General features: G+C 35.7%; 1 protein-coding gene across 2 annotated transcripts in view; it reads right to left on the reverse strand.

Moving 5' to 3' along the window:
* LOC126884042 (5-oxoprolinase) overlaps nucleotides 1-21,823 on the reverse strand; it is a 657,750-nt gene that overhangs the window by 234,580 nt on the left and 401,347 nt on the right. For both annotated transcript variants that reach the window (XM_050649831.1, XM_050649830.1), the window contains exons 16-17: nucleotides 19,769-20,012; nucleotides 8,645-8,742 (exon numbers count right to left, since the gene is read on the reverse strand). In XM_050649831.1, coding sequence (XP_050505788.1) covers nucleotides 8,645-8,742; nucleotides 19,769-20,012 — 342 coding nt within the window. The remainder of the gene's footprint in view (nucleotides 1-8,644; nucleotides 8,743-19,768; nucleotides 20,013-21,823) is intronic.

Below are 21,823 nucleotides of genomic sequence, written 5' to 3' on the forward strand. Positions count from 1 at the left end.
ATTAAGTAAATTTAAGAACGCCACTTTTTGTTTGAATCTTTAAATCGCAATTACAAACAATTAAATGCAATGGCTTCTTTGACGAAAACGAGCCTATTGTACAAAAATATGTAAAAATGGGTATTTACAGAATAACGTGGTAATTTATATTTACAGAATAACATGTGTATTGAGAATGTTTACATGGAATCGAAGAGATTTTAAATATCTTCCATTATAAAGAATAGAATATCGAGTATGTCATTTTAAATAAGAACACTCTGTGTGATTAAATGATAAAAATGTGAATTTTATTAATGAAACTATCTTGACTAAGATATTTAAGTATATTGCCGGTGTTGTTGATGTGTTGTACATAACCACGACATAGGTACTTAATTCTAATTTTTAAAGCTTACAAATTAGGAAATCTTTAAATATTTAAAAAATGAAGGGAGATAGGTATAGGAAACCCTAATAATAATTGAAAGCTAAGTAAATTTTTTACGCGATAGATTAGTAAGATACAGGGTGTTCCATTTAAAATAAGTAAGTTATTACAGCTTGAATTTGTTAATAGAAAAATCTAATATTTTGACCACCCTGTAAAAAGATAGGTGTAGGAAACCCTAATACAAATTGAAAGATAAGAAAATTTTCTACGCGATAGACTAGTAAAATACAAGGTGTTCTATTTAAAATAAGTAAGTTATTACAGCTTGAGTTTGTTAATAGAACAAGCTCATATTTTGACCACCCTGTAAGAAATTTTGTTGCAATAAGCATCTGTTTAAGTACACTAAATAGTCTGTTATTAAGATCCAAGAAAGAATTTGTTACTGCTTCTTAAATTCGTAGATATTTATTTTTTTTAAACCCTTACATTTTTACAAAAATCGAAATAAATCAACACACCCTGTATTTAGGTATAGGGAACCCTTATAAAAGTATAGCTTATTTTTTAAGGTCAATTCAATAATGTCATCAGATATAGGGCATTCCATAAGAAAAAATATAACTTTGATATACCACTCTTTTTTGGAGCACCCTGTATAATTCACATTATTTTTAGATTGTAGTATTAAAGGCCCTATATATTTTTGTGAAGAATTTTTTTTAAAATATCAAGTGGTTTTCCGTACAGAGACCGAGGCGAATAAGATGAACCACCCTGTATAAGCATATTTTGAAATACGTGACAATATTAATATTTAAGTTATAATAGAAAGAAATTCGTCAAAAATACTTACTTTTCGTTGACAAAACACAATAGGTCTCACTGTAAGTGTAATTACCGCGCGAAAGGTGATGCAGCACTGACAATCGTGTCGGGACACGTTGTCTGCGTATTCCTTCCCTTGTGCCCCTCGCCTACCATACACAGTTTCGATAATATTCGAGTTGTTACAACCGTACCCTGTTACAACCGTACCCAGGCTCCCCTACAATTTTAAGGCACGCATGTGAAAGTTTGCAGAATGAGCGAAGCGAATTCTGCAATTCACATGAGTGCCTTAAAAATGTACTTTCTAACACGTGTACTTTGTACGCACGTAAGAATTTATATTTCTATTATATGATTTCAACGAAATAAATATACTTTCAACAGGTTATTTGTATTTAAAGATTAAACTAATTTTTACTTACTACTTTCCAAAAATTTTTATTAAAACAATACTAAAAATAAAAAAAAGTTAGATAACACACAGATTCGAACCAGGGACCTCTTGATCTCCGGTCGAACGCGCTACTACCGAGCTAAACTCCCTTTGCTTTGAGAGCTTACAATATTTCTCATACATACAGTGGAACCCCGATAAGTCGGCCCCCGATAGCCCGGAACTCCGGTTAACCCGGACTGATTTTTATCAGACAAACATTTCAACAATAAAAATGTATTGCTGTTACAAAAGCTCGTGAACCTAATTCATTCATTTGGTGACGTCAATATACGAACGAAACGATTGAATCCGACATTACTGAAAATATCAAGGTGCAGATGGGACCCTGTCGCGCAATTCGCAGCAAATAAAATAGTCGTATGTTTTTTGCTTCATTTTATTTCGGTTATACATACGCATTTTCAAGGTTCACGAGGTTTTGTACCAACTCTATGTAATATAATATTTGAGAGATAATGGAACCGGATTGAACTACATATACCATAGTAAAAATGACTCATCATGGCACACCACATTCATTGTGGTGTTATCGAAAACAGGCACCTGTATTATCCTTTATTTATTTGAAACTTTCTTAGCATTGTTTAGAAAGGACTATTAAAATTATTTTTTTAACAATGGTCTTAGTTATCATTGTTATTAAATAACATAACATCAGAGACGGTATTTATTGTGTGTAGTAAAGTCGTATTGTTCGCTTCGGTTTTGTAATCGTTCGTAAATTTATTCAGATTTTGTGTTTGCGTGTCTTTTGTCTATAAGGGCAACAAAACGTAAAAATGTTGTAGTGACAATGGAAAAGAAACTGGAAGCATTAAGTAGAATTAATAAAGGTGAATCTTGCAGCATTAAGTTATGGTGTCGGTACATCTACAGTATCGGATTGGAAGAAAAATAGAACTAAAATCGAAGAATTTTTTTTTCAAAATGATAACAAAAGACAGTTTGGACAATAGGTGCAAAGCTAATAAAGCTAAGAATGAGGCATTTGACGACGCTTTGTATGTGTGGTTTTGTGTGGAATGCGAACGTGGTTTACCAGTGTCTGTGTGACAATTATAACGGAGTTTATCTGTAAGCATACCATATTTTATTAATTTTTACCATTTTCTCCGGCTAACCCGAATTTTCGATAACCCGGATCGGCCGCGGTCTCAATTAATCCGAGTTAACGGGGTTCCACTGTACTGAGAAATTTAATAGACCAAGTGAGGTATAAAAATACTTTAAAATTTATTAAATATAAATATTAATATATCTTGGCAACACTGTTCTTCATAAGAGTCTGTACTGAAAGGTGACCGTGGAACGCAGTATAGGTCTTAATGTACATCTTTGTAAGACCATGCAGAAAGCGATACTACTCTCAACATCCAGATGCGTAAGAATTTTTTTGGGAGATACTCCGACGTATCAAGTCACCTAGGGCTCGATAATACGAAAAGAGTTCCACCAAAGCCCAATCCATTTGATACCGAAGGTATGTGCAATGAAGGAACTTTCCCCTTTGAGTGAGTGTGAGCTGTATCGCTAAATCTGGAATAATAAAAATGTGCTACCCTCAATATCCAGATGCGTAAGAAATTATTTGGAAGAAACTCCGACGCGACGTAGCAAATGCCCTACGGCTTGATAACATGGAAAGAGTCCCACCAGAGCTCAATCCTTTTGACTCCGTAAGTCTCTGGGATGAGTGGACTTTATTCTTAGAGTAAGTGTGATTCGTATGGCTAAATCTGCAATATAATATTTGCGGTAAGTGTGGACCCCTATTATGAATTTCTGCGCCTGGTGACGTATTATTTTTCTCTTCGGTAAAATGAAAAATGAAATGAAATATGAAAGTCAAACACGGGGAATCGTTATGCAAATGTAAACATTTCATTTATTTATAATTCAAAACTATATAATATTTCTACTAACCTTTCATTTATATAATATTCGCGGGGAATATTTTATAATTTTTATTAGAATACTGGGTGATAATGAAATAGTGGTTGATATTTACCAAAATATTCAATTATGCTAATTATTATTTTGGTTGCCAAATTTGCTAGTCTACTACCGCCTATTGTACCACTTTTTTTAAAACCAATAAACCAACTCCAGAATGTTTTATTTGGTACGGTTGTTTGGGTATTTGGAATGGTTAAATATAACAGAAATATTATAATAAAGACAAGTCATCCAAAAAAGAGACATTTTTGAGATTAAAGCAAATAGCCCAGTCGGGATAGCATTTGAGCTTGCATTACGAGCTACCCCAAATTTTATTTTTCTAACCTTTAGGGGGGGGGTCAATAGTAGTATAAATTTAAAATCTTGACTGAACTTGAGCTTTGCGTTAGCCGCCATCTTGATTTTAAACGAGAACCGTTTTTTGCCATCAATATCTCCGCCATTTTCAACTTTTCGACAAAAAGTGTGGAAACTGAAATTGTTGAAAATGCCATGTTCTATAATTTCGTTTATTATAATTCTTTCGTTATTTCGGTATTTTCCGAGTTATGGGGAAAAATAGTGACAGTTAGAGCATAATTATTGATTTATTGAATTAACTCGTTTATTTAGTTTGGACATTAAATCTGAACCTATACACAAATGAAGAGAACTAAATTTTGTACAATTTTGGTCTCTTTCACTTTTTTGATAAAATCAATATTTAAGGTAGTACGTATGCGGTAAAAGCGCGAGCGTAAGACCTCATTGATTTTATAGCAATTGTTTTTGTTCAATATCTCCGCCATTTTCAACTTTTCGACAAAAAGTAATTTCGATTTATATCTATAAAAGTCATATTTTAAATTTTGCTATACTTCTTTTCATGAGAATTTTTCAGTGCGTCACAAATGATAGAAAAAAGGTAAGTCCGTGATAATATACATTTTAGTGACATGACATTTTAGTTAAATCTGACAGTTGTCACATTTTATTTGCAATTTGGCATAAAATCAAATCAATTTTGTTTATTGCATTTATAAAATGGTATTTTCTTTGATTTGTATATTCTTATAAATTGAACAGAATATATTCGTTGATATATTATATAATTCGTAAATAATTTTTTTTTTCAATTATACCGTTATCTATTGACAACTAGAATAAATGTTATAAATGTCACCGACGAAATATAATCACCGACGTGCGTTTTTTTCTGTCACATGCAATTTAATGCGTTAGAAAGAAATCGAAAAACTGTGAAGCACTGAAAGATCTTCATGAGAAAAAGCATACATTTTTGTATATGCAAATATGTTATGGGTTTAGGCGTCTACTTTCAGTAGCTTAGATTAGAATTACAAGAAAATAATCATGACTTAGAAAATAAAATAAAAAATGCCTTTGGTCAAGTTCACCCCATTTGGGGGGAAGTTGACCGTATATGCTTTTTGCCTGTTAAACTTATTTTTCTTTTAGGTGGGGTTAATTTGACCGTTTTTTAAACCATTTTTTCTTAATTGGTTATATCGGTGGATTTAACAACCCTTGGAATATTAATTCTTTTTTTATTATTTAAAAATTAATTCTTAGGTATTTATAAATTTGAATCGTGAAAAATAATTTTAAAAATTATACAGGGTGGCTGAAGTATATCACAATAGATCTTTTTCTATGGTTTTGGTCAAATTCACCCCAGCGGTCAAAGTAACCCCATTTTACGGCAGTTAATAAGATGAACTTAATGCATATAAGTTATTATTTATGTCTTTTATGTACTTAGTTTGGTTGGTGTTTCATTGGAAGTCTTAAAAATTGTATAAAATATAATTCTCTTTATTTTTGATTATGTACATATGTCGTAAAATTAATAATAAATGAGACAATTCAGTAATTATGTTTCCCCTCCGCTTCCACTATTTTCCCCCTTAACTCTAAGAATATTAATCGCATAAAAAAATTGAGGAAACGAAATTGTAGGAAATTGCGCTTCCAACAATTTTAGTTCCTACCGTTTTTGTTGAGAAGTTGAAAATGGCGGAGATATTAAGCAACAATGGTTCTCCTTTAAAATCAATATGACGACTAATGCAACCGCGGAATTTAGTCTAGATTTTAAATTTACACTACTATTGATCTCCCTTATAGGATAGAATTATAAAATTTGGGGCAGCTCGAAAACAAGATTCAATTCAGCAATTATGCTCCTCCCACCACTTTTTACAATTTTCCCACTTAACTCCGAAAATATCAACCGCATGAAAAAATTGTTAAAAATAAATTGTAGAAAATCATTTGGAACACTTTTAGTTGAAAATGGCGTAGATATTGAGCAAAAACAATTGCTACAAAATCAAGCAGGTCTTACGCTCGCGCAATTGTCGCATACGTACTACCTTAAATATTAACTTTAGCAAAAAAATGAAAGAAAATAGAATTATGTAGAATTTAATTCTCTATATTTTTGTGTAGGAACATTTTTGTCGTAGAACTAATAATAAACCAGATAATTCAATAATTATGCTCTAACTGTCACTATTTTCCGCCTTAACTCGGAAAATATCGATGGCACGAAAAAATTGTAGGAATGGAAATGATAGAAAATCACATTTTCAACAATTTTGGTTGTTATGCTTTTTATCGAAAAGTTGGAAATGGCGGAGATATTGAGCAAAACCGGTTCTCGTTTAAAACCAAGATGGCGGCTAACACAATAGCGTAATTCGGTCGAGATTTTAAATTTACACTACTATTGACCCCCCCCCCTAATGATTATAAAAATAATATTTGGGGCAGCTCCTAATGCAAGGTTAGTCCTGTTACTCGTCTAACCCGACTGGACTAAAACTAGTTCGAGATGTTTGGTTTCAAATATATTTTTAATATTGTTAACATTATTTCCTCTACAACATAGTCCATTCTTTCACGGTTTTTGCTCTAAATTTTAAAGAACCGCTTGGATTGACATGAAATTTGGCACACTTATACCTTACATGTCAAAGAAAAAAAGTAATATTGTGCCGATGTGTGCTTTTGCCCTGGGGGTGACTTTCAGCCCCTCTTGGGGGTGAAAAAATGTATGTCCAAAATAAGTCCGGAAATGGGTAAACTGACTAATTTTAAGTAACTTTTGTTCTATAGAGCTTTTTCGCCAAGTCAACACTTTTCGAGTTATTTGCGAGTGAATATGTTCATTTTTCAACAAAATAACCACATTTTTGGACGGTTTTTCGCAAATAACTCAAAAAGTAAGTATTTTGTCGAAAAAACGTTTTTAGCAAAAATATAGCACAAAAAAAGTAAAAAAAATGGAGTACGTGTTAGGTCTCTGGATCTCGTAGAACCAAAGTTATAGCCAATGAAAAATAGATTCATATTCACCAAATTTCAAATAGAATATTTCGACCTGGAATATCCAAAAAATTAAGCACTTTTTGGGGAAAACCCGTTATAACTTTTTTAAAGTGTTTAAAAAAAGCTTTATTTCTGTTTTTATAAAAAGTTTCTAGCACTAAATTTAAGCAAGTTAACCTCAAAATAAAGTTGGTCCCTTTTGTTTTTGCAAAAAAAATTGGGAAGACCACCCCCTAATTAGCAACTTAAATGAAATTAATCGTTACCGCTCCACAAATTATTTTACTTATGTTGTGTTTATATGATCTGTAAGTTTCATCGATTCAAAGTGCTTATTTTTGAAAAAATTTGGTTTCAAAATAAAATTTATAAAAATTTAAATTTTGAAAAATATGCTTTTTTTCAAAATAACTTAAAAATTGTTAGAGACACCAAAAATCCCGAAAAACAAAAAAAAAGTCAGATTTGCTTTTCTGAATATCATGTATTTTTTTGTTTTTCTGTTAGACAAAAATTGATTAAGATTTGGTGTTTCAAAATTTGCATACATTCGTGATCAGTGACTCGTTCAACCCCTTTTAACTACAGCCCTTTCAATAATAAGGACGTTGAACCGATGAAACTTACAGATCATATAAACAATATATACACGAGTCAATAAACTTGTGAAGTCGTAACGATTAAGTTCATTTAAGATACTAATTAGGGGGTGATTTTCTCGATTTTTCTACCAAAACTAAAAGGGACTAACTTTATGTTGAGCGTAACTTGTTTAATTTTGATGCTAGAAATTTTTTTTATGAAACAAAAATGAAGCTTTTTTAAACACTTTAAACAAGTTGTAATGAGTTTTCCAGAAATGTGCTTCACTTTTGGTTATTTCACGTTAAAGTATTCCATTTGGAATTTGACGAATATGGACCTATTTTTCATTAGCTATAACTCTGCTTCTACTAGGTGTAGAGACCTGATATATACACCATTTTCTAAATTTTTTTACAGGCTATATTTTTGTTAAGAATGTTTTTTCGACAAAATACTTACTATTTGAGTTATTTGCGAAAAACCGTCTAAAAACGTGGTTATTTTGTTGAAAAAATGCACATATTCACTGCCAAATAACTCGAAAAGTATTGACTTAGTGAAAAAACTCTATAGAACAAAAGTTACTTAAAATTAGCCAGTTTATCCATTTCCTGACTTTCTTTGGACGAATATTTTTTCACCCCCAAGAGGGGGTGAAAACCACCCCCAGGGCAAAATCACATATCGCACAATATCACTTTTTTTCTTTGACTTTTTAGATATGTGTATGCCAAATTTCATGTCAATCCAAGCGGTTCTTTAAAATTTAGAGATTTTGCAATATTTTACCGTTAAAGAACGGACTACCAGGGCATTTAGCACAAAAGGGGTCGATTTTTAAATACAGCACCTAGACTCTTGTACACTGTTTGCTTGCAACAAATGTTCTTGTGAAACTTTTTGCATGGTGTTTAGGATGATGTCAGGAAAAAAGTGCACTATAGAAAAATGGGTGGAAATGCATAGTTGAATTCTAAATGCATTTACATAAAAATTTTAAAAATGTCTATTCACTCAACCCTTACTTATATCTGATTCTTCAATGTATTTTGGAATACATTGTTCAATTTGTGTATAAAGGTGAAAAATTCTATGTAGGTACTTACCCCAGGCAAAACGGCTACTGAAGTTTTCGGTCCAAGATTAATGGCCCGACCATTATTTCTTATTAACAGGTTAAGACCACGACTACCTGGTTCACCACCTACAATATACCAAAAGATAGAAAACTTACTGTAATACTAAAAACTTACTAGAAATTTACTAAAAACTAACTAGAAACCTATTAGAAATTTACAAGAAACTGAATAGAAACTTCTTGGAAACAAACTTAATATTACCTATACTAGTTACTGGAAGGAACAAACACCATATAAATACAACAGGGAATTATGCTTTCAAGAATATGCACATATGCAGCACACGACTGGAATGTGCAGATACAAATTACTAGAAAAAGAAATATTCCCAGTCTTATTACACGTGAATTAATAGGAGACTCCTCTGCATATTACAAGAGTCGCTAAGAGTAACTTGGAACTAGGATATACTACCACAAATAAGAAGAAGGAGTAGAGTTAGCTTCATTCGCAAAAAAGGAAAAAGGTATGCAACACATCCACAATCCCTAAGATTGGTCAGCCTCACTCTATTTGCTTTACAAGTACAAGAAGTTAGCCAAACAATTCTTGTAAAACATAAATTAACATAGCCAAAAATAGCAGAGACATACATAAAGACTCATGGTGAAACCGAAATGAATTGCGCTCAAATTAAAATAAACGGCCACTACTGTTGAAAACTAATCGCTATATATTTTGATAGTGCATATCTCTTGACTTCCAAAAGGCAAGTGATCGTGTTAAGCACTCTATATTGTTCGAAGTTGTAAAAAACATTGGCTTGGACGTTAGATATGTTCGAATAATTGCAAATTTATATTGGAATCAAACAACATCAGTTGGACCCCGTTATGCAACAAGGAACCAATTGACATTAATTTAGTTTGGAGATATTCAAGAAAAACGTTTTATTTGTGTAAATAAATTATTTGGATATAAATATAATAATAAACCACACAAAAATAAACGATTTTATTATAACCTATGGGTATTACTGCAATAATAAAATAAATAACTGAAAAATTAACTTCTATGGTAGGAAAAAACAGTTGGTTCTTTGTTGTTAAATGTAACATTGACAATCCACGTCTGGTTCGAATTCTGCATTTCTGTTTAATTCATTCATATCCTCGATTACAATATTATCTGCTATACAATTTGTATAAAAATCGTGGTGTCCTGGATTAAATAAAGATAACTTTGTATATCTTTAAGTTTTGCTTCGGAAACTGACTTTCCTCATTAGGCTGGGCCGAAAAATTTTTTTTTGGAAATTTTAGTTGGTATAGTATTAAAAAACTTACAACATGGGTAGACAATTGAAACTATTTTTTTTTATTTCTTTAAAAAAGAGCCGCGCCCCAGGGGTTGAAAAAAAATTTTTAAATAACATTTGTTTAATTTGGTAAAGCAAAAAAAACTAGAAGATATTAATTCAATTATAATGTGGAAAAAATTTAGCTAAATTATTTTAATATTTAGCCGCGCCCCTGGAGCTTTGAAGAATTTGATTACTACTTTTGAATATTTAGCCGCACCGCCCTGTGAAATTGGCCTGCGTTGGCGACCGGCAATAGGAATATGATACGTGATACGTCGAGAATTACAAAAAAGAAGAAAACACTTACAAGAAAATGTGATATATGGTCGTCAGTAAGGATAATGTCATCGATGCTGGAATTCTCGTTAATGATGTACAACTTAAGAGAGTTGAAGCTATAACATACTTGGGAAGCAGAATCACTGATAATTGGGAGACATCCACCGAAATACGTTGCAGAATTGCTCAAGCCAAATCAGCATTTTTCCGTTACAAGAAAATTCTATGCGGTCATGACATAAATTTGAGTCTTAGGACAAGAATTTTAAAGTGTTACGTGTTTTCCGTTCTTCTCTACGGAGTTGAGTCATGGACCTTAACAGGAAGTGGTGCTATCGAAGAATGCTGAGAGTAAGCTGGATGGACAGGGTGCGTAATGATATCATTCTGAGCAGGATGAAAAAAGGCAGACAACTGGTAAAAATGATAAAGTCTAGAAAACTCGAGTATTTTGCGCATATTTGTAGACATCCGGAAGAATATAGCATTCTACATCTAATTATGCAGTGTAAAATATTAGGCAGAAGAAGTCAAGGAAGAAGAAGAACATCTTGGTTAAGAAATTTGAGGCAATAGTTTGGTCACACTTCGGAATCGCTCTTCAGATCTGCTGCGAATAAAGTTATGATAGCCAACATGATCGCTAACGTTCGATAAACGGACATAGCACCCGAAGAAGAAGAAATGCTGCCAACATAGCGAAAAATATTTTGTCTTATATGAAGGAAAATTTAGTTAACCCAAAAAACCTCAAAGCAATAGGCTGTGATGACACGAACGTCAACACTGGCTGGAAGAGCGGTGTAATTAGAAAAATTTAAGTTAAAATTGGAAAGCCACTTCAATGGGTTGTTTGTTTGCTACATGCAAATGAATTACCCCTTGCTACGTCACTTGCTCCAACAGTTTGATGGACAAACGAAAGTACCAAACTCGTTTTCGGGACCAATTGGTTTATTGCTGGCATCATGCGAAACCAAACCCATCCAAAAGTTTGAGCCAATTGAATCGTATTACCTGAAGTTGACAAAAATAGTTTAAGCACAGATCAGAGATATCTATATCAGATCTGTTGTGCTATTAAAAATGGTTTTTGTTCTAAAGCTTAATCTAAAAGAGATCCTGGAAAAATCAATCATGCGCGGTGGTTAACCACAGCCAACCGACTACTGCGCTTATATGTAGCCACAACTAATCCTTCTCAGAATTTTCTTCTTTCAGTTCAGTTTATTACAAAAGTATACGCACCTATGTGGTTTAACATAAAATCGGGTACTTCAGTTGAATATGGCTAGAAGTAGAGGTCAACCAGAAGAAGTTCGTGTTTTTAAAATCCCTGCCATAAATTGGAATGCCGAGAATTATACTGAGCTAATTAATTAGAATGAATGAAACAGAGCCCCCGCTAACAATGGATCTTAAAAATGAAGAATTGCTAGCAGCTATTAAAAATAGATCGTTTTTTAAGCAAATTACCAAGTTACACTTAAGCCGTTGAGCGATGTATAAAGATTGTAACAGAGGCATCTAGCAAAGTTTGTGGTCACTCGGCTAGGGACGGTTTTATAAGAGTTAGACTAGAGGCAAGACAGAATTTTCCTACGTTCGAAAATAAGTCACAATATTTTACAGCTAAAAAGGTAAAAACACCAAATAATAATTAACTTTTACTTTACTATTATTAAATTTAGATTTACTACATAACATTTATGGGAGGGAGGCGGGTGCAACTCGATATGCAGCCGTGGTGAGTTGTGGGTTGAATAAATGATGATAAAAATACAATGTTATTGCAATAGGTATTTAAATAAGTTATCATTTTTTCAAGCGAATGGCTGCATATTTCGAATTCTTTATTCAAGTGCATTTTTAAAAACGTTAGGGGCGCGGTTAAATATTAAAATAATTTGACCAATTTTTTTTCTCATTATAAATGGGCTAATATCTTTTAGTTTTATGCTATACCAAATTTCAAAAAAAATATCAGAAAAAAAATTTTTTTCGACCCCTTGGGGCGGAGCTAATTTTTTTAATTAAACTAAAAAAACTGTTTGATTGTCTGCCCATATTGCAATTTTTTTTTACTATACCAACATCATTTTCCAAAAAAAAAATTTTCTTGACTTTTTCGGCCCACACTACTCGTCATTGTCTCGATACGTTGCGTCGTCTTAAAAAATAAGGCTTACCTTTACATAATTTAATTTCTTTGGTTTTAGACCAACTTATTATGTCGTTGCTCCTACTTTTTTTTTAACAAGACGCCACTTCTTGAGCTTTACGGCCTGCCTTTCTACGAGCTCTAAATGAAAAGTTGATTTCTTGCTTAGGGACCTGCGTAAATTTCGCAATTATATACGCATTAGGAAGCGTTTTTCGTCTTCTATTGCTTGGGTTAAATCAAGTTTCATTTGTTTTCTTCGTAATTCACCTTGTTCCAAATGAAACTGCTGTTTTCTAACAACATCCTATTTTTCATTGTCTTTAATAATCTTTATTTTTATTTTAAAGGCATAAAGACATTTTTATTGCAGGTGTCTTTTTGGTCTTTGTTCTTCAACAATGAACCAAAGTTACTTGGCTCGCCATTGAAAACCTGTACAACCGAATTTATTAATCTGCAATATGGTTCTATCGTCCAGTAGATGGCTATGAGGTAACGGAACATTTGGTTCGTTATTGCAGAACGTGAATCGTATTATTTAGAGTCTGTACGAACCAATAACTCCATTTTCGAAAAATGTTAGTTGGTTCCTTGTTGCATAACGGGGTCCAGTTTTAGTAGATGGTGTGGAATCACAGGATGTCCAAGGTGTTATATAAAACATACTTAAATTGGCATTAAGGATACTGTTGGGTTATTACTGTACTGATTTATTTATTTGTGAACTATTACGCGAATTGACTTTTAATTATTATTAAATAAATAAAAGACTTACTTGAAATTGTTTAATTTATAACACTTACAATTTAACACTTAATTTTACAACAATATATCTAATTTATTTTACACTTACATACTAACTTATTTAATTCATTTGCAAATATTTATTTATCTACTTTAAAAATACATTTCAACCCGTTCACAAAAACGTAACAATAATATCGCGTCGAAATTAGTAACTGACTGGCCTGCGAACGAATTTCGGTTCTTTATATATACTTCGGCAGCGCTCGCTCCGAACGCCGTGGATAGGAATGGTATTGTCTCGTAACGCCGAGAAGCTTCGGGAAGAAATAGGCCAATCCGTGAGCGGACTAAATAGTGTCACATTGCCCCTCCTTAAAAGATGGTTCCTCCTGGAACCTTGTCGGGACTGGAACTGGATGCTGGTATCTGCAACTGGACCCTCTTTTACAACTCCCAGTTGTATAAAAGTGGCAGGGGACGGTCTTCGCTCCGCACCAGTAACTATGCGGATTGCAACAGACTAAAACCTGGACATCGGTGTCTTTAAAGATTTCTTCCACCATATTGCGGACAACTCTCCAGTCTAGTTGGCGGCATTCTAACTTTGGCATGGCTAACTTTTGCACGTCGGACTCCAACACGTGCTCTCTCAATTGAATTAATGCATCCCATACATCTTGGTAGGTAGGTTGGTCATGGATAGTGTCTTTTGTTACCAGATAGAATAGGTAACGTGATGCATCTTGGAGTTTCAATGCTTTGCCAGGAGCTGGCAGTTGGCATTGAAGTTCTGCAACTCGACCAAACTTCCTTCGAAAGGCGGATGCCAACCCTCGTGCGTCTTTGATACTGGCCGGGATGGTATGGGCCAGTGAATAGTCATCGGGAAGTGCGAGTAGATCTCGCTTTTCTTCATTGGTAACACCATGTCTCGCTTTACCGGTACCTCCATAGGCCCCCATGAACTCCTCGAACGTGAGGTCAGGTATTTCTCGAACTTGGTTTACTTCCACTTCTTCATCTACGTCGTGGTCTCCCTCGTACGGCGCCAACCGGTTATGGTGGACTATCATCGGCTTTCCCCTAGGAATCTTGCTTATTCGGTAGATAACGTCATTGATCTTCTTGACGATGAGGTACGGACCTTCCCAAAATTGCTGCAACTTGGGAGAACAACCTGTTCGCTTCTTTGGATTATAAAGCCAGACTTTGTCGTTCCCCTTGAAACATCCCCTCTCGGCTTGGGTATCGTATCGTTTCTTCATTCGGTCGCTAGCGATCTGAAGATTAGAACGGACCAACTCATGTATATCGTCCATTCTTCTTCGTAATTCATTCACATAATCCTCACCAGCAACATCTTCTCCAGGTCGACATCCAAACTCTAGATCACAGGGTAGACGCATCTCACGTCCAAATAGGACTTTTGCTGGTGTTTGGCCAGATGATTCGTTAACAGCAGATCTATAGGCCATTGCGAAGAACGGAAGGTACTGGTCCCAGTCTCGTTGATGATTGGACACCATCTTTGTCAAATACTTGCCGACTGTCCTATTCATACGCTCCACCATTCCATCCGATTGCGGGTGATAGGCCGTGGTTCTTGTCTTCTTCATGCCTAGTTTATCACAGATTCCGTGAAATAGATCGCTCTCAAAGTTCCTTCCCTGGTCACTATGGATCTCCAGAGGTACTCCAAATCGGCTGATGCAGTCTTTGATTAACACATCTGCAATAGTGGCGGCCTTCTGGTCTGGAATTGCGTAGATCTCCACCCACTTCGTGAAGTAATCCATTACCACCAACATGTATTTGCATCCATTGTCACTTTCTGGAAATGGCCCGGCAATATCCAAAGCTATTCTTTCAAACGGACTTCCAACATTGTACTGTCTCATAGGAGCCTTTCTTTTCCGGTAGGGTCCATTACTTGTAGCACAGGTAGTACATTTCTTACACCAGTCCTTCACATCGTCGGAACTATTCATCCAATAAAATCGTTCCCTAATTCTCTGAAGGGTCTTCTTTACACCAAAATGCCCTCCTGATGGACTGTCGTGTAACTGACGAAGTACTTCGGCTACTCTGCTCTTTGGAATCACCAACTGTGTTCTCCTCACTGAACCATCATCATTTTCTATTACTCGTTTAAGCAAGCTGTCTTCCAAGATAAATGAGTCCCACTGGGCCCAATACGTCTTAACTACTGAGCCTAGGCTTGATATTTCTTGCCAAGATGGTCGACGATTTTCCTCTTTCCATTTTCGAATCTTCTGTAAAACTGGATCTTTTTCTTGTTCTTCCTTGCTCTTGGTAGGCGTCCACTCGTCGTTGACCACTGTTGTTCTTAGTACTACTGCTTCCATTGACTCTGTTTTGTTGCAATGGAAACATTCTGCTGGACACGGTCTTCTAGATAGAGAATCAGCGTTCCTGTGGCTAACTCCGGCCCGATGCTCGATCTTGAAATCATATTCTTGAAGTCGTTCAATCCATCTGGCTATCTGACCCTCTGGATTCTTAAACTGCATTAACCATTTAAGGGCGGCATGGTCGGTTCGGATTAGAAACTTCCTTCCGTAGAGGTATTGATAGAAGTGTTCCACTGATTTTACTACTGCTAGAAGTTCTCTTCTCGTGACGCAATAATTTCGTTCAGGTTTTGAAAGCACTTTACTAAAATATCCAAGGACTCGTTCCTGTCCTCCTTGGATCTGCGACAGCACTCCTCCAATTCCCACATTACTTGCATCCGTATCTAAGATGAACTCTCCTTCTGGCAGTGGATACCCTAATATTGGCGCTGTAATTAAATGCCTCTTCAAAGTTTCAAAGGCTGTTTGGCAGTCTCTATCCCAGCAATAATCCCTTGCTTCCTCTGTAAGTCGCGTTAATGGCTTAGCGATATCTGCAAACTTCTTAATGAATCTCCGGTAGTAAGTACATAGTCCCAGAAAACTTCTTACTTGATGTTTATCAGTTGGTTCCGGCCATTCCTTAATGGAATCGATTTTTCCTTTGTCCACGGCCACTCCTTCTTTGCTGACTATATGGCCTAGATAATTGACTTTACTTTGAAATAGCTGGCATTTCTTGGGATTTAACATTAACTGGGCAGCTTTAAGTCGATTAAAAACGTCTTCTAAATTCTTCAGGTGGTCTTCAAACGTCTCCCCCAAAACGATTATGTCGTCTAAATACACCAAGCACGTCTTCCAAGATAACCCTCTCAACACATTTTCCATAAGCCTCTCAAATGTCGCAGGAGCATTACAGAGTCCGAACGGCATAACGTTGAATTCCCATAATCCGGATCCTGTCGTAAAGGCCGTCTTCTCCTTGTCCTCTGGATCCATTTCTACCTGCCAATATCCAGACTTCAAGTCCAACGTAGAAAACAATTTACTTCCAGCTAATGTGTCCAACGTGTCGTCGATCCGAGGCAGAGGATAACTATCTTTCTTGGTAACATTGTTCAACAAACGGTAGTCCACACAAAACCTCGTAGTTCCATCTTTCTTCTTGACTAGGACCACTGGAGAGACCCATGGGCTCGTAGAAGGTTCTATCACCCCGTCTTTCCTCATTTCTTGAACAATCCTTTCAGCTTCCTCTCTCTTCGCCTGTGGTAATCGTCGAGCGGTTTGACGAATTGGCCTAGCGGTACCAGTGTCAATTTAATGTTTGACAACTGTCGTTCTTCCTGTCTTTCCTCCTTTCGGTACGAATATGTCACGATATTGCCGAAGAAATTCCCTTAATTTCCTTTTCTCCACTTGATTTAGAGATTGGCCTGCAACTGAAACCATTTGGTCGAACTTGTCGTTGGAATTATCTGATGTTGTTGTCTGCCGGATTATGGACGTCACGGGTACACAAGTTCCTACTTTTGTCTCCTTCTTGATGGTCACCGGGTAGTCATTGACATTAATCAATCTAACGGGAATTTCTTTAGCAGAAGTAACCAATTCCTTTCCAATTATGATTCCTCGGCCAACCTCCTCGTCATGGTTCCATGGCTCCATCATCACAGGTGTTCCTTCTTCTACAATTCCCTGTAGCCGCGCTACGATGATCGTTTCACTCCTCGCAGGCACAACTGTATCTTCTTTAATGGCTGCTAGCACAGTGCTGTCATCATGTGGATGAAGAAATACCTCCTCGTTGCCAACTTTGATTACCTTGCTCTTAAAATCCAATTGAAATCCATGCAAATTCATTACGTCCATTCCTAATATAACATCTTCTTCGATGTCTGCAACTATGACAGTATGGACGAACTTTTCTGCTCCAATCCCTAATTGTATCTGGATTTCTCCGTGGATGTTGGCGTTTTCACCTGTGGCAGTCCGTAGTCGCAACCTCGTTGGTAAGAGTTTCTTACGGCTGTTTAAAACTGACGGTCGTATAATGGTCCTGGTTGCTCCGGTATCAACCAACAATGTATACTTTTTACCATTTATTTCTCCATCTACATATACACTATCTTCACGGCATTTCAAAGAAGCTATTAGTATTAGATGGTCTTTAGAGAAGTTCTGAGTCGAGGCTACCCCCCTAGGGTCTGTCCGTTCTCTTATTTCCTGCTGGTGAGTTTCTTGATTTGCGTTCTTACTTAAACTACGTGCGTGGCCCTTTTCGCCACAACTGAAGCAATTCATGGTCTTCGTTTTCTTCGATGTAAAGCCTTTCACCATATTTACCAGCTGGTCAAGTTTGTCTTCATCCTCTTCTTTCACAGTTCGAACTGCACTGTACTCACCAGAGGCCTGAGTAGCTGATTCGAACTCGAGGGCCGCAGACAATACATCGACCCGCGTCTTGTGACGAGCTAATCGCAGTCTTCTCTGCATTTCAAAATCACGAAGACCATCGGTAAATGTTTGAACAGCCAACATTTCCATCATGTCTTCGGGAGCTGTTGGATAAGCAAATCGCACTAGCCTGGCAATATCTAGCTCATATTCTTGAAGAGCTTCATCTTTTTTTTGTCGTCGATTTTTAAGCCGCGCCTGATAGACATACTCCAAATGTTCCTGCCCATAGCGCATGTTTAGTCTCTTCATAAGTTGTTCATAATCATTAGTTTCCTCTACTGCTACGGTCTCAAGTACATCTAAAGCCTCTCCTCGAAGAGCAATAACCAGGTTTACAGCTTTGTCTTTTTCAGACCATCCGTTCGCTCTTGCACCTGCTTCGAACTGTTTCACATAACTGTTCCAGGAAGACTTTCCGTCAAAAGTTGGAATTTTGACTCGAGCAGAACTTACACTGCCTTCAGTTATCGGCCGTGGCTCCGATTTGTATTTGGGCCTATCCTCTTCTATCTTCTTTTCCATCTCCTTGATCTTTACTTCAGAAGCAGAGACTTGGTTTTGTAGCAACGATACTAGTCCACAGAGTTTGGTCACACAGCAGGAAACTTTCGAAATTAATGAAACCAAAGCAGCATGCTTGTCCTCGAATAAATAGGCTTCTGGATCATGACCATCTTCTTTTAGGGCGTCCTTCAGACGTTTGACTAAATCAGCCTTTTTGCCAGTAGAGTTCAGGTCCCTTTCTTCCAATTCAAGCCTCAGATCTGCAGTTGTTAGCTTACACAAGGAAGACATGATCACATACTTTATTTATTACGATTTATATTTTATTTATTTTTAAAAGATTCAACACTATATTTATTTATTTTAACACTATATTTAAAGATTTATTTATTTGTGAACTATTACGCGAATTGACTTTTAATTATTAATAAATAAATAAAAGACTTACTTGAAATTGTTTAATTTATAACACTTACAATTTAACACTTAATTTTACAACAATATATCTAATTTATTTTACACTTACATACTAACTTATTTAATTCATTTGCAAATATTTATTTATCTACTTTAAAAATACATTTCAACCCGTTCACAAAAACGTAACAATAATATCGCGTCGAAATTAGTAACTGACTGGCCTGCGAACGAATTTCGGTTCTTTATATATACTTCGGCAGCGCTCGCTCCGAACGCCGTGGATAGGAATGGTATTGTCTCGTAACGCCGAGAAGCTTCGGGAAGAAATAGGCCAATCCGTGAGCGGACTAAATAGTGTCACAATACGCCTACTTCGCTGCTAAGTATTCTCAGTCTTACTTTATGGTGTCGGATCCTGGACTGTGAATAAAATTGATCTAAATCGCCTTGAGGCTTTCTAAATGTGCTATAGAAGAATATTAAAAGTTGCATCAAGCAGAGAAAGCTGAAGTATTTCGGATATGTAATGAGAGGTACCAAATATAGGTTGCTGTAAAATATTATGCAAGGAAAAATAGCAGGCAAACGCAGTCCAGGACGAAGAAGAACCTCATGGTTGAAGAACGTGCAAGATTGGTATTGTGTTGATACAAGCATGCTATTTAGGATGGAAGTGAATAAAATTAAGATAGATATGATGGTAACCAATGTTCTGAAAGGACATTGTACATGAAGAAGAAGTGGATATTTCCAAAAATATAAAAAAAAACAGATAAAGTTATTATGAGCTTTTAACTATTGGCTTTTGCTATATATTATGAATACTATTCTATTTACTATACATACATGTCACATACCGTTCATTCCATAAGGTTGCAAAACTCTTCTCTCGGTTAAAACTGATAACGTAAGAGGTGATCTAAACATCAGTTCTCTCAGTACACCATCACCACCATAAAACTTGCCTTTACCTCCTGTATTAGGTCGCAACATAAACGTACGTACATGTACTGGGCATCTTCTTTCCAATATCTCTATGTCTGTTATTCTTGTGTTAGTCATATGTGTATGAACACCTGAACAACCATTCCAAGTTGGACCCTAAAATATACATTGCACATTAGAAGAATCAATTTATTTTATTTCAGTTTTATTTATTAATTTGGATCATAAAGTTCGTTTGCCCTGCTACCTAGAATTTGGCTGCAGACATTCCGAAGGAACATTCATAAACTTGACTGACGACACATCCAGATAGTCACTGACAGGAAGAAAGATCAATATGATGTCGAATGGTGCCTCCTGAACTATAAAGACATCTTAAGTCCGTATGCAATTAAAAAGAGAAGAAATGACATAATATATCGAATTAAGAAGTAGCCAAAGGTAAACTAAAAATTGTTTACATGAATTGTCTTGCACCATATGCTGACTCAAATGAAATGGAAGAAGTTTCAATTCAACATGAGATCAAAGACAACAACGACCAAGTTTTAATGAATTTATGTCAAATTACGAAGAAAGAAAGATTCGGTGTGACCACAGAAGCTAAGCAGGATATTTTTAGTATTTTCTAAAATGTCTTCATAGCCCATTGTGGTTTCCAAGATCTCGAGATGAAGAAAGGAATCTGACCATATTTTATAAGAAGCTCCCTCGCTTGGATGAGTTAAAAAATCAGACGCCTAAATTTGGAAGACTACTGCTTTAAGGAGATGATCCTTAATCTTTGCTGTATATGGTGTCCAAGAAGTGTTATACAGACAAGACAAGATAAGGTGAAATAAGGCGTACCTACTCTAAATAATTTGAAAAAAATCGTGTGTAGTTACTTCATCAAGAATCTGGTTTTACGAAATACAGTGATCCGCGCGCTAATAACCAGCAAAATAACGCAAAAGATGGACAACATAATGCGTTGTGCATAAAACTATCTTAAGTGGTAACGTTTTATAGGTTAATACCGACAATTTCCCACCTCTATTATTTTCATCCCTTTTTATTTCACAACGCATTATGTTTTCCATCTTTTGCATTATTTTGCCGGTTATTAGCGCGCCCATCACTGTTTAGGCCATGCACTAAAAGATCTGGATTGGTAGATTGTGAGAAACTTGATTGAAGCGTTTTCCGAGAAACCGGCGCACGAATTACTGTGTGTTGCATTAACCGTATACGTAAATATAAATAGATTGAGCAGCATGTAGAGCGAAGTGACAACACCATTTTTTTATCTCGTGGATTCTGCATTCTTACACATAGTAAAGCTCGACAGTATAATTTAAGTCGACCTCCCTAACGTGCCTATATCCACACTGAGTTTCTGGATACAATGTGCTAGAAAGATATAGTACCAATAAATTTAAGAGATCCTGTCACCACTAAGCGCCGCCGGTATCATTTACATTTAAGGCATTAAACCGAAGATGTCGTGACGTTCAAAGAGAGTAGAATAATATTTCTTCTTGTGGGGTATATGCAAAGCTAGAGAGTCTTGAAGATTCCGCCATCCCGGGCCTTCATATAGAGTTTCTGATTGGAAAGTTCAGATCTATGAGGGAGCTGTGTAACGAAAAGACTTATTTTTGACGTATAATGTGTGTAATATTCGGCAGAAAGTTTACTCATATACAAGAATCTTATTAGGGCGGTCGGCATTCGGAATAGTAATCATGGAATTCCAAAACACCTGAAGTACTAACGAATCAACAAGGACTAATCGAGATCTAGAATATTCTATTTTTTATATATTAGGAGCGCTGTTATTAGTTTGGTGGTGTTGAAGATATATCGTGATGTAAACAAAGAGTTTATACAGTGCGCTGGAATAAGTGTTACCCCCCCCTTAACTTATTTATTTCTTTAGCATTAAACGCTCGGGCAGGTCGATTTTTAAAGTAATCACAGCATCA

Source organism: Diabrotica virgifera, chromosome 4, assembly GCF_917563875.1.
Source record: "Diabrotica virgifera virgifera chromosome 4, PGI_DIABVI_V3a".
In the NCBI taxonomy this organism is placed as follows: domain Eukaryota; kingdom Metazoa; phylum Arthropoda; class Insecta; order Coleoptera; family Chrysomelidae; genus Diabrotica; species Diabrotica virgifera.